The sequence below is a fragment of the Molothrus aeneus genome, chromosome 19 (assembly GCF_037042795.1).
Source record: "Molothrus aeneus isolate 106 chromosome 19, BPBGC_Maene_1.0, whole genome shotgun sequence".
Taxonomy (NCBI): Eukaryota; Metazoa; Chordata; class Aves; order Passeriformes; family Icteridae; genus Molothrus; species Molothrus aeneus.
In genome coordinates, this window is record NC_089664.1 from 7,511,347 (window position 1) to 7,527,933 (window position 16,587).

The 16,587-nt window shown below is 47.0% G+C and overlaps 3 protein-coding genes across 8 annotated transcripts in view; 1 reads left to right on the plus strand and 2 right to left on the minus strand.

Annotated features, from left to right (window-relative positions):
• Nucleotides 1-704, minus strand: part of DDX31 (DEAD-box helicase 31) — a 45,025-nt gene extending 44,321 nt beyond the window's left edge. For both annotated transcript variants that reach the window (XR_010784752.1, XM_066563036.1), the window contains exon 1: nucleotides 667-704. Coding sequence is in view for 1 of the 2 variants with exons in the window: in XM_066563036.1 (XP_066419133.1) it covers nucleotides 667-702 (36 nt within the window). In the remaining variant the exon portion in view is untranslated. The remainder of the gene's footprint in view (nucleotides 1-666) is intronic.
• Nucleotides 705-977: 273 nt separating this feature from the next.
• Nucleotides 978-9,498, plus strand: GTF3C4 (general transcription factor IIIC subunit 4). 2 transcript variants are annotated; one of them, XR_010784750.1, is made up of 6 exons: nucleotides 1,126-1,298; nucleotides 2,688-4,508; nucleotides 5,558-5,688; nucleotides 6,609-6,697; nucleotides 7,356-7,780; nucleotides 8,994-9,498. XR_010784750.1 is itself a non-coding variant. In XM_066563035.1 (5 exons), exons 1-5 carry the CDS (start codon nucleotides 984-986, stop codon nucleotides 7,418-7,420), a joined length of 2,421 nt encoding a protein of 806 aa, XP_066419132.1. In that variant the 5' UTR covers nucleotides 978-983; the 3' UTR covers nucleotides 7,421-9,498. The 2 variants fall into 2 exon arrangements, 1 of the variants encoding a protein (XP_066419132.1); XM_066563035.1 differs by having other exon boundaries at nucleotides 978-1,298; nucleotides 7,356-9,498.
• Nucleotides 9,499-13,603: 4,105 nt separating this feature from the next.
• The window catches only part of AK8 (adenylate kinase 8), a 64,823-nt gene continuing 61,839 nt past the window's right edge, over nucleotides 13,604-16,587 (minus strand). For 3 of the 4 annotated variants that reach the window (XM_066563038.1, XM_066563037.1, XM_066563039.1), the window contains 2 exons: nucleotides 16,283-16,363; nucleotides 13,604-14,160 (listed from right to left, as the gene is read on the minus strand). In XM_066563038.1, the coding sequence (XP_066419135.1) occupies nucleotides 13,923-14,160; nucleotides 16,283-16,363 (319 nt within the window). In that variant the 3' untranslated portion in view covers nucleotides 13,604-13,922. The remainder of the gene's footprint in view (nucleotides 14,161-16,282; nucleotides 16,364-16,587) is intronic. The other variant, XM_066563040.1, reaches the window with a different exon arrangement.

The following is a 16,587-nucleotide window of genomic DNA, read 5'->3' on the forward strand; positions in this document are numbered from 1 at the left end:
AAAGTGAAACAAACCGGTCAGCACTGACTGGGAGTTAACACACAAACACCAGAGCCTTATTTTTGGAATCTCTCACTCCACGACTAAAGAAATCAAAGCTGCTTTCTGCAGCTACACAACTCCTACTCCAACAGATCCACCACCGCGCCTGAGACTTCTGATGCTGCTGAAATGCCATGAGCAACAGGAGGCCAAATCTAGTGCTAAGCCCAAAAGGATTGCATTCAACCTCTCCAGTGACTGGGCAGAACATGCTTTAAAAACCTCTCTCAAAATCATTTTAAAGTCTCTGCAGACGAAGCAGAGGGCAGGGAGAGCATCGCCCGCAGCTTGTCAAAGGGAACGCGGTGAGCCGGGGCAGCGCCGTCTGCCAGCAGCTCCGGGGGCTCGGAGGAGCCGGATCTGCCCGACCCCTGCCCGGGGAGCCCCGGTGCCGGATCAGCCCCGGCTCGGGCGGGGGGAGAAGCCAAAAGCTCCATTTAACAACTTGTCGGATGCTGCCTCCTCGCTCGCTCAGGGTCCCGCAGGGTCGCACGTCCCACAGGGTCCCCTGTGCCATATCCATATCCCGTGTACCCTGTCCCGCAAGTTCCTGTATCCCGTGTCCCATGTCCCGCAGGGTCCCGTGTCCCGCAGACCCCACACTCCCTTCCCCTCTGCTCGTACCCTGCCGAGGCCGCGCATCCCCACGCCCGCCGCCATGTCCCGCCCGCACCTCCGCAAAGCCCCGGGGCCATCTCCCGCCCGCCCGCCCGGCCCGTGAGAGTGGCGCGGCGGCCGGTGCGGAGCCTCCCCCCAGACCGGAGCCCTCCCGGCTCCCCGTCACCCCGCGGCGCTGCGGGGGCTCCGTGAGGGCTCTCCGCACCCCGCAACCCGCGCTCCCGGAGCGGCAGGGCGCGCAGGCGGCGGCGGGGCAGCCCCGGCCGGGCCCGCCGGGGGCTTCGGCGGCGGCGCGTGCGCGCGGCCCGTGAGGCGGCGGTAACATGGCGGCGGCGGCGGCGGCCGGGCGGGAGGAGTCGCCGCTGGGGCTCGAGGCGGTCGTGGAGGAAGCGGCGGCGGCGGCGGCAGCGAGCGCCGGGTTCCGGCTCACGGCGGTGCGGCGAGAGCCGGCGGTGCGGCTGCAGCACGGCGCCAGCGGGCTGGAACCGCTGGCCTGGTCCGAGGATCACCGGGTGTCGGTGAGCACGGCCCGCAGCATCGCCGTGCTGGAGCAGCTCAGCGACGTGCACAGCGGCGGGCAGGACATGGTCATCCACCGCACCGCCGTGCCCGCGCCCGCCGCCGCCTGCATGCTCAAGGTGAGCGCTGGCACGGCCTCGGCAATGTGTGTCCATGTCTAAAGGGGGAGGTGGCGAGAAGAGGGAGCCAGGGAGGTTCAGGGTGAACATCAGGAGGAGTTTCCTCACAGGAGGGGTGATCGGACTGCGGGATGGAGCTGGTGGAGCCACCGGCCTCGGAGGTGTTCAAGGAACCACTGAATGTGGTACTCGGGGCTTGGGCTGGGTGACAAGGTGGGGATCGGGCACAGGCTGGACTCGGTGATCTCAGAGGCTTTTCCAACTTTAATGGCTCTGTGGCTGTTCACGATGGTGCCAAGCAATAAGACAAGAGAAACGAGCATAAACTGATAGACAAAGTTGCTCCTGAACACGAGAAGAACTGCTTTCCTGTGCAGAATCCAGAGAGGGTCTGGAAAATCATTGTGGTCCCTTCCAGCCTGATCCCTCCTGGGATTCTGATCCTCCTCTTGGGGGACTGCCCCTGTCCTGCCCAGAACTCTCATTTTAAAAGCACAGGAGAGAAAACCATATCCCAGTGATGTCCAGGCAGTTTTTCTGAGAATCACTTGAGCTCCAGTACAGTTATTTCAATACAATTTTAAGTAGGAGTCATCCTTTGTTTTTCTACCTAAGCTGAAGGGTTTTGGAACAGGGATTTCTCTGACCTTCAGGGGAATATCCGACTTTTCACGAAGATGGCAGATGTGGGTGAATATCTTATTAAATAATACTTTTGTTGTTGTGAATCTGATTTTATTTTCCAAAACAATGCTGAAAATATGGAATGGAGTTGAGATACGGAGTATTTACATATTATGCCAGGTATCTTTAAAAGAACAAAAGTATGAAAACAGGCTCTTTGATTCAGCAGACAAAAATTCAGTAGCTGAGAGTCAAAACTATGCAAATTCAGGGCATTAATGAAGCTAAAGTCTTTAGGAGTGACATCAATTAACCAGTGTGTTACTATAGGATATGAAACAACACGACACGGACTTGCTGCTTTTTTCAAGGTAAAAAAGGGGACTTTTATATTTTTAACTTCAACATTTATAGATTTTTAAAAGTGACAGTGGATTGGAGGGTGAAAGTACCACCTCTCCAATAACACTAAACAAACTAATATCAAATTTCTTTCAAACTTGAAAACAAACTTGTATCAAATTTATTTTCTTTTATAAAAGAATGGAAAACAATAAATCATTTACATAAAGTATAAAAAAATTCATTACAAAAATATTAACATTAAAAAAACTTTTAAAAATCTTTAAAAAATCAAAGCAACACCAGTGTAGTGTTGGTTGTGATTGGGGATGCTCTATCTGAAGAGGGAGTTAATTCCAGGAAAGTCTTCCTAAACAAACCAGCTGTACAATTGTTTTAGACATTCTTTTTATTGTGTTTTAGGTCGGCCCAAAGAAGGAGGTGGCTGAGTGCAAGGAGAAATTCGCCAGTTCAGTGGATCCCACCGTCAGCCAGACGTTTATGCTGGACCGAGTGTTCAACCCCGAGGGGAAGTCCCTGCCACCCATGCGGGGTTTCAAATATTCCAGCTGGTCCCCTCTGGGCTGTGACGCCAACGGGAGGTGCCTGCTGGCAGCCCTGACGATGGACAACCGCCTGAGCATCCACGCCAACCTCAACCGGCTGCAGTGGGTGCAGCTGGTGGACCTGACCGAGCTGTACGGCGAGCGCCTGTTGGAGGCTGGTTACAGACTGTGCAAGGCTGACACTCCCTGCGGGGAGCTGGGAGATTTCCCTGAGTTCCAGCGGCGGCACAGCATGCAGGCCCCGGTGCGCATGGAGTGGTCGGGCATCTGCACCACCCAGCAGGTGAAGCACAACAATGAGTGCCGGGATGTGGGCAGCGTGCTGCTGGCAGTGCTCTTTGAGAACGGCAACATCGCCGTGTGGCAGTTCCAGCTGCCCTTCCTGGGGAAGGAATCCATCACTTCCTGCAACACCATCGAGTCGGGAATAAGCTCCCCCAGCGTGTTGTCCTGGTGGGAGTACGAGCACAACAACCGCAAGATGAGCGGGCTGATCGTGGGCAGCGCCTACGGCCCGGTGAAGATCATCCCCGTCAACCTCAAGGCGGTCAAAGGCTACTTCACGCTGAGACAGCCCGTGGTCCTGTGGCAGGAGATGGACCAGCTGCCCGTGCACAGCATCAAGTGCATCCCTCTCTACCACCCCTACCAGAAATGCAGCTGCAGCCTGGTGGTGGCTGCAAGAGGCCCTTACGTGTTCTGGTGCCTCCTGCTGATATCCAAAGCGGGGCTGAACGTGCACAATTCCCACGTGACGGGGCTCCACTCCTTGCCCATTGTCTCCATGACTGCGGACAAGCAGAACGGCACGGTGTACACCTGCTCCAGTGATGGCAAGGTCAGGCAGCTCATCCCCATATTCACAGACGTTGCTTTGAAGTTTGAGCACCAGCTGATCAAGCTCTCGGAGGTGTTTGGCTGTGTCAGGACTCACGGGATTGCTGTCAGCCCCTGCGGGGCGTACCTGGCAGTCATCACCACCGAGGGCATGGCCAACGGGCTGCACCCCGTCAACAAAAACTACCAGGTTCAGTTTGTCACCCTCAAGACCTTTGAGGAGGCAGCTGCACAGCTCTTGGAATCTTCTGTTCAGAATCTTTTCAGGCAAGTGGACTTGACGGATCTTGTACGCTGGAAAATCTTGAAGGATAAGCACATTCCTCAGTTCTTACAGGAGGCACTGGATAAAAAGATAGAGAGCTGTGGTTCCACTTACTTCTGGAGGTTTAAGTTGTTTCTCTTGAGGATTTTGTACCAGTCAATGCAGAAAGCCCCCTCAGAGGTCACGTGGAGACCTTCACATGAGGATGCCAAAATCTTGATATCAGATTCCCCTGGGATGGGCAGCACTGAAGATGATCAAGAGGAAGGAACTTCAAAACAAGCCAGCAAGCAGAGCCTGGGGGACACAGGCAAAGGTGTGGACATTGATGACACTGCAGAGGATTCTCTCCATCAGTCAAGTGACTCTGGAGGCCGTGAGCCAATGGTAGAAAAGCTTCTTGAAATACAGGCACAGATTGAGGCCGTAGAAATGCACTTGACACGAGAACACATGAAACGGGTGTTGGGAGAAGTTTACCTGCACACGTGGATTACAGAGAACACCAGCATTCCCACCAGGGGAGTCTGTGACTTCCTAATGTCTGATGATGGCTACGATGACAGAACAGCACGAGTAAGTGGCACCTCTGCTCGGGGGATTCTGTGTCACTGTCACTTCCTTGTCCCCCCTCCTGAAAATACAGCTGGGCTGCCAAAGAGAGCTGTGGTCATGTCATCCTTGCCAGTGAGATTCTGTAGAGCATTCAGGTTAAGTTGTCCTTCCTTGATATTGGGAAATAGGAGGGAATGTAAATACAGGTGTTGAAATTTGGATGAGGTACAACAAAGAATAAAGATGCCTGAGTTTTTGGAGAACAGGGGAGAGGACTGGGGTTATTGTGCTGCTGTCTGTGGGTTTAGAACATGAACTGATTGAGGGATGTTTGTTTTCAATATTAAGTTTGTTTATTCCATCATCTTTACACAAGTCAACTTCAGGTGTATTTCCTCTAGTCAATCACACTGTGGTTCTGATGTTAGTGTGATGTTCTCCCTGCTGGTATCACAGCCAAGTATGGCCATCAGTAACTCACTAGGAAAGTGCTCTGGCACAACTGCTGGGTTGTTCTGGCATCCAATTACTGTGAATTAAAAGTTTGAGAGGTTGTTTTTCTTACCTTAGAAGAATCTTGTTTCTTTTTTATAGCGATGAAAAGCGACTTCTAAATTGTATTTTATCTATTCAGTTTGCTGTCACACTTTAAAGGTCCCTGGGATGTGTTTCTATCTATTGAAATGTCACAGACAAATTTGATCACATAAATGTTCTGCTATGAACGTTGTACTCCCAGATGACTGCTGAAGACATCCAGGTAACTTCTGAACAGGAATTTTTTTTAGCACATCCACTGTGATGGGCATGAGGGAAAGCATTGCTGTTATGGTCAGTGGTGTGATACCAGTTCTTTCAGTACTTTTAAAATTTGCAAGGAATCACTATTTTTAAAGTCTGTATCCCTTTAGTGTGGGGCAGAAATCTTTAGGAGAACAAAAGGAGCATAAATGAATACTTACTGATACATTTAATTTCTTACACTTTGATTTGTTGAGATTCAGCTTATTGTGTGTCTCTCTGAAACCACAGTGAGGGCTGTGTCACCGAGTGCCTCCTGTGTGTTGCAGGTGCTGATTGGGCACATCCTGAAGAAGATGAACAAGCAGACCTTCCCTGAGCACTGCAGTTTGTGCAAGGAGATCCTGCCCTTCACCGACCGCAAGCAGGCCGTGTGCTCCAACGGCCACATTTGGCTCAGGTAATGAATGGGCTGAGCATCCAGAGCTTGTCTGGATAATCCAAACATCCTTCAGCAGCTCACTGAACCACTTGTTAGCACTGGAGTGAAAAGGCATGAAGCATCTTAACCATGCTGCAGTTTTTTTCTGTCCTCTTGCATAAAAGCCAGGGCACTGGAGGTTGGATTTGGTTCTCTTAGCAGGACAGTGTTTTTATAATAAAAACATTTTGAGCATCTTTTTTTTTGGGAAATATGGAGTCAAGGAGAAAGCAGGCAAGGGAAAATCGAGGACAAGTCATTCTTTGGAACATCACTTGAAGAAGGGTTTGTTCAAGCTCCTTCAGTATTTGAAAACAAAAGCAGTTTAACAAGAAATGATTGAGAACAGGCACATTGAGAAGTCAGACAAATGAAATGAAATTTTAGAAAATGAAATATTAGAATTTGAAATTGTAGAAAATGAAATCCTCCTGTACCAGTGTGGGAGGTACATGGAGATTGTCCCTGGAGCTGTGGCAAGTCACTAGTTTGTCACAGAGAAAAGCTGTGCCTAACAGGTTTTGTGTGCTAGTTTGGGTAAATAGTCATGGCCCTAAGGACACCCTGGTTCTTCCCTGTGCAGTAGGGCCTCAAGCTTTTCAACTCCTCTACTGTATGCCAGAATTTTTTTGTCAATGATATATTGAGTTTTGACCTTTCATTATTGTGTCCATATGCAATTTGGTATTTTGCAAATATCCATATTTGCAATTCAGGCAAACTTGGGAAGTTTACTTGAATTAATAAATTATTAATTTTCATATTTAATGTGGTTCATTACTGCCTTTTCTCTCATAAAGCAAATTGTGAAGAGAACCCAGCCTCCAATCAGAGCACAGGAGCAGATGATAAAGCAATAAACCCCAAACCTCTTGATAAAACTGCTTGTCCTTTCACAGGTGCTTCCTAACCTACCAGTCCTGCCAGAGTTTGGTGTACAGGAGGTGTTTGCTTCATGACAGCATTGCACGGCACCCAACCCCAGAAGGTAAAATGTTCCTGGGGCCAAAAGAGGCAGGATTGGGGCTTTTTAACTTTGATCTACAAAATGGCTTGAATTAGTTTCACTGACTTTACTCTTTTAGGCAGTTCCCATGTGAAGCTCTGCATTTCTCAGTGTTCTGGCATTAGTGACATGTTAACTGCAAATTAATAACTGCAGAAATTGAGGTGTAAATCCCACATTTGAATGAAATCTTGGTAAACACATCATCTGTGCTGGAATGCTCCAGCAGTTAGTTTGATATTCAAGTTGAATATATCAGCATCCAGTTCTGGAAGAGGGATAAAGAAAGAGAAACCAAGGACTGTGTTATATGAGGGATCTAATTTCAGTTTAGAAAATGAGAACACTGCAGTTGGGCCATGGTGATCCTTTAAATATTTTCCTATATAGCTATGAGCATGTAAGGATAAAGCATGGAGTGTTTCACCTTAATTTTGTCCCCTGCTGAGGTGGAATTTAAACTGGCATTACTTGAAATTTCAGGGCAGAAACAGAGTTGAATTTCACTGAATTCTCAGTCACTCCTGCACGTGAATATATACAAACTGTCCAGGATTCCTGTTGAGTTTGTGTATCTCAGGTGTCATTCCTCTCTTCATCTCTACCTCCAGCTTTAAACAATTTGTTTTCTTATTTGCAGATCCTGAATGGATCAAGAGGTTATTGCAGGGACCTTGTACCTTCTGCGATTCTCCTGTGTTCTAGAGAAAAGCTGTGTCAAGACTGAAAGTATTTTCTCTACTGCATAAGCTCCCTTCAGCCTGGGAGGATACAGGGACAGGAACACAGACTCTGCTGGAGGGGGAACACCTTGTCCACAGCCCTGTACATAGAACATCACAGGTTCTACAAACTCCTGAAATCCAGAGCCCATTCCATGCTCCAGAAACAGGAATGCACCTGGAAGAGCCAGTTTAAAGCTGTTTGGAAATGCACCCAAGGAAGCCTCAGCAGCTGGACACTGACAAGGAACTGGAGGGTTGAGCAGAGTGGGAATTGCCCTTTGTGCCTGTCAATTCCCAGAGCTGGGATGGGAACAGCAGAGCTGCCTCTGGAATGGTCTTGGTGGGTAGAGAAGGCTCCAGCTTGCAGTGCTCTCCTCTGCTTTTTAACCTTTGCTGTAGAACGTGGAACTCTCCAGATAATCCATGGTTCCAGTGTCTTGCCCAGAGAAGCAGATGCCAGTTACAGCCATGTGAGAGAATTTGGCCATGCCATGAATTCCACTGAAAGTCTAGAAGAGTAACTGCCTCAGAAATGTAACAGTGTTTCAGGCAGAAGGGTGATATTGGCTGCCTGGCATCAGCCAGGATAATTTTAAAATATAATAATAATAATAATTAAACTAATAGCAATTAGCTTAAACACTAATATATACACATATATATAAAATTTCCAATGCTCTTAAGTCTCTTGCCCCACTTTCTTTTTCTGAACTAAGTTCTAACTCCTTCCCAGCTCTTGCCAAAGTATTTGCCTTTGGTTTCACTTAACCCTCTACTAAGAGGACTCCTCTTTTCCAGAGAATGTCAGTTACCAAAAGCATTAACACTAATTACCAAACCAATTAACACTACTGTCAATTAAATTGAGAGTCTCCCTCATACAGCAGTTGAGTTTTATACAAATCTGACACACAAATAATCACTCCCAGCTGACAGTTTTTCTTTTCATAGTAGCTCAGTAAAAAACCCCAAACAAACAGAACACCCCAAACCCAACCCCACCATGGCTGACCTGCTCTGGGTAGGGCCAAGGAGGCTGGTGAAGCTCTTTGTGTATCCCAGAATGGTTTGGGTTGGACGGGACCATAAAGCTCATCTCATTCCACCCCTCCCATGGGCAGGGACACCTTCCAGGCTGCTCCCAGCCCTGTCCAGCCTGGCCTTGGACACTCCCAGGGATCCAGGGGCAGCCACAGCTGCTCTGGGCACCCTGTGCCAGGGCCTGCCCATACTCACAAGGAAAGATTTGTTTCTAATATCCCATCTAACCCTACTGAAGCCATTCCCCCTTATCCTGTCACTCCAGGCTCTTGTAGAATCTCCATCTCAAGTGGCTGAGTCCAGAAATTTATTTTGCCTTCTAATTGTCCTATCAGAAAAAACATATTTTTTTGCCATCTGTTCCTACAGAGAGCAGAATCCTTTTCAACCTCCTATGCAGTGTTAGAGGAATAATACCTCCCAAATGTGTGTGGTTACTTGGTACAGTTTGTCTTGTTAACTTCAATCCATGCTGTCAAATAATCCTGAGTTTGTGTATTTCCATTCTGCAGAGTACCAATGGCAGAGGTGTCGCCCTGTCTGTGATTCCTGACACTTCCACTGTGTGGGAAGTGCTCTACAGCTCTTGAGAAATCATGGAATTGTGCTGACACTCTCAGTGTCCCACCAGTGCATGTGTGATTGGTGCTTGTTTCCTCCATTCAATGACTATGCATATTTTGTTCATGTTCCTTCAAGTTTAATAGGAGCAAATTTTTTTTTCAGCAAACATTAAAGTCAGCTGTCCTTCTGCTCAGTGTCTCATGCATTAAGCATGATCATGCATTGACTGAGAAGAACATTACTGTAGTAGTCTAGAAACAGCAGAAGCACATTCATCTGTAAAATAATTAGCCTTGTTTGTAAATATCCTTGGAAGTGATACCATAATTGTATTAAAGAAACATTTAGTTTTTTATTGCTGTGCGCATTGAAAATTGAAATTACTTCAGTGTGTCTGCAGAGAAGGCAAATGTAGCTCGTGTTGGTATCCAGTAAAACAAGGAGTAACCTTGATACCCAATGTGTGTGAGTTTGGGGCCAGCTCTGGTTCCTGGGACAAAACTTCCCAATGCTGGTGGGGCCTGGGGGAACAGAACATCCCTTTTCATATGAGCTGGGTAGGGGTTTATTGGTGGTGGTTGAGAAGGTTTTTTAAATGGAAGCTGCAGGTCCTTGCCCTGGCAGCTGTGACAGCTCATCAGTAAATGTTCCAGTTTAGAAATTCTCCTGCCTGTGGAGAAGGGGAGGGAGTCCTGCAGAACCCTCTCCCAGTGCTTCCAGAAAAAGTCGAACATTTCTTTGGCCATGGCTTAGACACCATAAAAATATCCTGAGCTACTGAAATGTTTGTCTGGCTGACCCAAAGGTTCACATGATAACAGATTAGACTGGTTCCTGCTGATCATTTCTGGCAGTTCTCTTGAATTTCCCTGGACTGAGTTTTAATGCTTTGCCACGGAGAAGCTCTAGCACACCTCACATTAACATTGCAGCATTAATGTTCATTTTCCCTGTCTTTCAAGGCACTGGATACTCAGTCTGCCATTGCCAGTTTATTTAACCTGGTTTCAGACTTCTGGGAAAATGGAATTTTAAAGCCAACAATGTTATCTTTGCCTGTCAGTGGAGATCCTTTAGCAAAAAGCTTTCACTCTTCACCCTGACCTGTTCACAACAGGTACAGAGGAATTGGGATTTCATTTCTGTGTAAACCAGCACTTGTCCCTAAGTGCATTTTTAGCCAGAATAGCAGAGCCCACCTCACTCAGTAACATTTAACCCCTGATGCTGACTTGAGTGGGTTTGGCTGCCCAGCAAGCACTGAGGCTGCTCCAGGAATCTTTTTATGCCTCAGACTTGTGAGGGGCAGTTGTGGGCACGCAGGGGTTGGTCCTGCTCTTGTCCTGATCAAATCTTGCTTCACCTCACAGGGAAGGGGAGCAAGGAATGAGCACCTGCTGCCAGACCCTTGTGTTATTTGGCCATTATCAGATTTGCCTCCTCAAAATAACACATTTCCTATCAAGGCCCAGTCTGTTTTGAGACACCAACTGAACTGTTCAAAGAACAAATCCCACAGAATTGGAGTTTATCTCCATAAGTTTTGGCCCAAGTTTTGCAGGATACTTAAAACAAGTGAATACTTGGAAGATGTCAACTGCTTCATCATTCGGTGGTGAACACTCTGGCTGCTCAAGGACCCTCATCTGTAGAGGGAGAGCAACATTCCAACAGAGATTGAGGGTTCCTGATGCTCTTTTTTTTTTTTTAAAGGATTATGATACTTGCAGCTGAGAGTTAACAGGCAGAGATCCTGGTCAGAGCTAAGGTGTCATTTTCCTTGGTGAGGAGCTTCTGACAGCATTTAAGATTTGCTGCTCACGCTGGTATCACACTGGGAGTTAATCCCTCCTCCACTGGGATGAAGAAATCGTCCCCCTTGGCTAATCCAAGTTGGGTGGATAAGTGGAACAGCTCTGGACTGCAGAGTGCCTGGGTGCTAGGTGCTATTCTTGGAACTAAGGAGGAAGTTTGGGGTCACAAGGACTCCGTCCTGTGGCTCCAAATTACACCCTCTGTTCTGGGATTGGTGGTGAGGGACCTCATTGCTGCCTTTTACCTCAGTTCACTTATGGCTCTGGGACTTCATCATTCATCACCCTTTCCTTTGGTGTTTCCTCATCCTCTTAATCCTATTATTTCTAGAGAGGAAATACTGTGGTTGTCAGTGCATACATAAAGACAATAAATATTCCTTGGGAGAGAGGAGGAGGATGAGCCATCCCTGCCCCTCAGAGCAGGTTGGGGTTCACTCCATTCCCTGAGCAGCATCCAAGCCTCACAGGGAAAGGTGAGAGCAGAGAAATCCTTGGAGAGCTACAGGGTGTCCCTGCAGAGGTGCTGCTGGAGGAGGGATCTCCTGCCTGGGGGTGTTCAAGTGCCCTTCCACCACTGAAGGATCTGCTGTCCAGAGCTGGTGGACACCAAACTCTGTGGAACAGCTGGACAAACCAACCTTATTGCTAAACTACATAATTAACAGCATAACTTATTAAAACTTAGAGCACAAGCTCCAGGCTCCCTCTCCACAAAGTGTCTCTGGGAAGCAGGGTGATGGAAGATGTCCATTCCAGACCTGGGCAAAGCTGTGCAATCAGTAAAGTCTGATCCCTGCTGTGCTCCTACCACCTCCTCTTCACCTTGTTTTTCTCATTGCTCAACATTTGTTTTGCCAGTATAAGATGCTAATAAAATCACGCCTAGTTACCAAATTGGTTTTCAAGTGTTGCATTCCAATTATAAAAGCCTAATTCCTCCTTCCACCCACTGAACCTTTTTGGTATTAACAGGCTTTACTATGCAAAGTCATGCAGGGGCTGTTTCGTTTACAGTAATTAAATGAATGTCAATTGTTTTAGTTGTTTCTGAGGGAGAGTTCTACATGAGTATTAGCATGTTCTGCTAACCCTGACGTTCTGCACTTCAGGCCTGCTGCAAACCCTTGGGGGTTGACCACTGACCTGAGACTCCTACCCAGACATGCCAAGTGCATCTCAATGAGTCTGAGCTCTTTTTCTCAGTTTCTATGGAACCAGCGGAGCGGAACTAATATAGCATCCGCATATAGATGAAAGAATGAAGAGGAAAAAGGGCTTTACAGCTAAATTAATTAAGCAGATGTACCTGTCTAATTAAAGATGCACTGTCCCTTTTGTACCCTAGCTGCAGTACAAACAGTATTTAAATACACTCTCTACCCATTTCATCTATCAAAATATTTAGTAGGAACGCTCAGATGAAGGTGATATTAGCAAGATGAGCTTCCCATGTATTATTAATAGAAGGGCTCCCAATTATGCATGAATGCTGCAGCACATCTTCATAGCAATGGCAGAAAACCCAGCTGCCCAAGCAGTCACCAGCCAGCACATTTGTAACAGGTAGGGCTGTAAAAGATGTCCTTGCCCAGCTGAACACGAGGGTTTTGGCTGGCCTCTGTGCTTGGGAGCAGCCTCTGCCTCAGCCTGGTGCTAGAGGCTGGAATTTCTCAGCTCAAGAGGCACCAGGGACTCAGATTGCTTGGATTTGGCTTTCTTAGGTTTCAAAGATATTTATTCTGAGACTTTCAGAGCTGCCCTCAAGGCTAGAAAGTCCAATTCCCATCCATCAACACCTCTCCCATCCCAAAAGTATCGAAAATTCTGATTTTAAATTCTCACAACACAGTATCCCCATTGCCACCTGGACAATGGGGTCTTTCCACCTGAAGTTACCCTATAGGAGCAAGAAGGAAATTTGGCCTGTACATTTTTCATGTCCCCATATAGATTTAGACACACACAGCCAAAGACAACTACAAAGATCCAACTCTATTGACAGCAACAGGACCAGAGGAGTCACCTAAACCCAAAAGCCTGTTCTCTCTGCCTGCACCTTCCCTGAGGATTCCAGGAGGAACCTGAAGCTCCCCCATGCCCTGGCAGGGGGAATTCATACACACACAGGGGAGAAACAACAGAGGCATCCAGCCCAGTTCTCTACCACAGCACACAGATCATTTCCCTTTCTTACAGGCATTAAGGATGTGCATTTCCAGAATCTGAGACAGCCAGCAGGCTTTCAGCAGAGATTTTCCAGGTAAAAAGTTTTCATTGCTGCCATACCCAGCCAGAGAAGGAAAAAAAGAAGAAATCCTACTCACCAATGTGCAGGATTTCCACCCAGGCACAGCTCAGGCAGAGCAGCCACAGGCTGGGAGCTCTTACCCCAGGAAAAGAGAATTGAGGGACCCACCTGCTCCTGCAGCTCGTTATGTCCTTGATTGGGTTCTGCAAGTGATGCAGCTGCAATCAGTTTTCCATGGCTCTGGGTATCCTGTCCTGCTGTTCTTTCTGCCCAGCACAATGGGGATCTGCAGAGGGTTTGTCAGAACTTTTTAAACAATCTGAGTTACCAGGGGAGTTAAAACCTCTGCCCCCAACGGCAAACACTGTGGAGAAAGTCCACTGCAGAGCTGGGAGTTTTGTTTTTCTCTTTGCTTTAGGGTTTGCTTGCAGGGACAGAGGGAGGCAGGGAGTGCCTGGGTGGCTTTGGTGGAGAATTAAGACACAAACACAGCTTTAATACTCCAAATTGGCTTGATGGGTCTTACACAGTGCAGACAAAACTACCATTCAGAAACAGAAAAAAAAACCCCAGGACTTGCTCAGCCACAGTGTTTCATATCTTGCATCATGAAACAAAAGCCAAAAAACTTTCCTCTAAAGCCCAATTCCTTACTCTCTGTACTTCATTCAGCCTTGGTGAGCTTCAGATTTAGCACAGCTTGGCTGAATTCCCCCTCCCTGCTCATAACCTGCCACTTCAGACTGCAAATATTACAGGGAGAAATTTAAAATATAACTCTTCCCCAAACCATCCCTTTAAGTTATAAACTTCTAATGTTTTTTACATGGAAGGGGCTTAATGATACAACTTTCTATGAACTCAAAGATAACATAAGGGTCTTGGTCAGCATTGACATAAAAGGCATCTTGGTAAAAATCCTCCAGGGCCTTGACATTGCTGTAGTAGATGTTCAGGCGCTTCTCAATATTTTCTTCCTCATCCTTGGGGTTCTGCCTGAGCCTGGCCTGGATCTCTGGAGTGGGAGCTGGTCTGAATGTGGTGTGGTATCTGCAGAGGAGAGGAAATGCCACAGTTTCAGCCCAGCCTGAGGACACAGCAGCCACCTCTGCAGGTACTCCCTGCTCTCACCTATCACAGTCCCTTGGCCTCTGTCTGCTCCAGGCTGGGGTTTTAAAACAAAGATTGGAAATTTCAGGGCAGATAATCTGTCCTTGCTGCCCCCTCAAGAACCCTGGATGCTCAAAGGCCAAGGGTTTCTCTGGAGGGGACACTGGTAGTGTTCATCTGCTCCACACAAGGAGAAATTTCTATTACATTATCCAGGTTCAGAAGTATTTCCAGATCTTTTACTTGTAATCTTTGATTCCTGTCTTTAAAAAAGGATCTAAAAAAGCTAACCTTAAACATAAACACAGCTCTGTATGCAGCATTGCTGGTAACTGTCACTTGAACTGTGTTTAAGGCTCTCAGGCATTTAATTGCTAACATCTTTGTGTTAATTGCTAACATCTTCATGTAGTAGCAGAAGGTAAAAAGAGGTTAATTCACCTGAGACAGGTTTTGGTTATTTTTGATTTTCCAAATGCCAGAATTTGGCTTGCCTCAATCACAGTTGTGGCTTCCCTCAGTTACTTCAGCAGAAAAAAAGGATTTTCATCCTCAGAGTCCTGCAGCAGTGCCACAGACCAGCTCAGCTGACACCAAAGGAATTCTGATGATGTTCCTGCATTGCCAAAGGCTCCCAACAATCTCTGAAAGTTCCTTTGCAATCAGGTGTTTAAATTCCCTGTTAGAATTGGTAATCCTAACTCTGATTAAATATCTCCTCTGCCCTAACACAAAACCAGCTTTTCCCTCTTCCTGTACAGATGAATTTCCTGAAATTTGGGATATTTTGGGATTTATTCCTGATAATTTTGGGATAATTTTCGTGATAATTTTTGCAAAACCAAGAAGAGAGCAGAGTCTGTGTCTCTGCAGAGCTGCCCCCAAGGATGTGGACACGGAGTTCTTCCACATGGGAATCATTCAGGGCACAGCTGAAGGCCACCCCCTGCCCTGCAGCCAGAGGGGCAGGATTTGCACATGCCGAGGATTAGACCCAGCACCTAAAAGAATTCAATTCACGCATAATTTGTGAGGGATAAACCCCAGAGTGTGGGAGAGGGAAGCGTGTGAAGCGGAGCAGATACTGAATAGCCTAATCCTAATGATAAGAGATGCAAAGATGTGGGAATGATTTGCCTCAGCCTGCTCCTTTCTGCTGAACAACCACATTGCTCATTACTAAAGCAAAGAGAGCAGTTACAGCAAATCACTGCTGCTGTCACAAGTTAATGCTGCACCTTGAGTGAGATGTCTGAATAATCATCCATCACTTTGGGACAAATCCACTCCTTATGGCCTTAATCTTGGAGGGTTCAGGATTTGTCTTTGATGCAATAGGATGCCCTCAGCCTTTGGAAAAGCAAAATATGGGTTTAAAATGTATGTGTGGGGAATCATAAAACCAGGCCACAAGTGAAGCTGTGAACACATGCCAAACCCAGCAGGTATTTGGGAAGGTAAATTTATTTGTGATTTGTTCCCTGGAAATGAAGGGTGGAGAAGGCAGGAAAGCTGAAGGTCACTGGTGACACAAGGGGATGTGACACCAGTGAGAGGAGCCGACCTTACAGTGACTCAAACAAGTTTGTTCTACTGAGCAGGAAACACATCAATACCTCCCAGCAGACAGGGCCATCACAGGAGCCTGGGGAAGTAAAATACAGCAAATTTTCCATTTTCCCCAGCTGGGAAGCCTTCAGAATTCCCATGGGAATGTCTGAAAACCATCTGCATTTAGGCTAGGTTTCAGACATCTTCCCTCAGCATTATTTTCCCAACCAATTGAGTTACATTAAAATGTTAGACCTGAGCAATTTGCTGCTGTGGATTTCAGGCACCAGGATTTAAACCCCCCCCCCCCTCCCCTGCTCTGAGGAGCTGCTGCTGCAGCAGGAAGGTGGGCTGGGGCTTCAGGAGCTATGAAAGTTTTAACTCTTCTTTTAAGGAATCCCTAAGCAGGAGTAGAGCATTCCTGAGCTCCTTAGATTGCTAAGAAGCCTATTTGGTGCTTTCATCTCCCTGGCAGTGAGAAAAGTGTTAGACACGAGGCAGGAGTGCTCACCTCTCCCCAGTGACAGGATCAGTCCTCCTCTGGGACAGGCGCTCCATGATGGACTCGTAGGGCAGATTAAAGAAGAACACCCTGTGGAGAACACAATTAAATCAATTAACATCCTGAGAACGGCACTTGTGGGTGGTGGTGTTCACAGGATGAGGGAAGAGATGAGAATCTTGACCCTGTGTTTCAGAAAGCTGATTTATTATTTTATGATATATATTAAATTAAAAGAAAATTATATATTAAAACTTACTAAAAGAATAGAAGAAAGGATTTTGTCAGAAGGCTTGCAAGGAATAGAAAGGAAT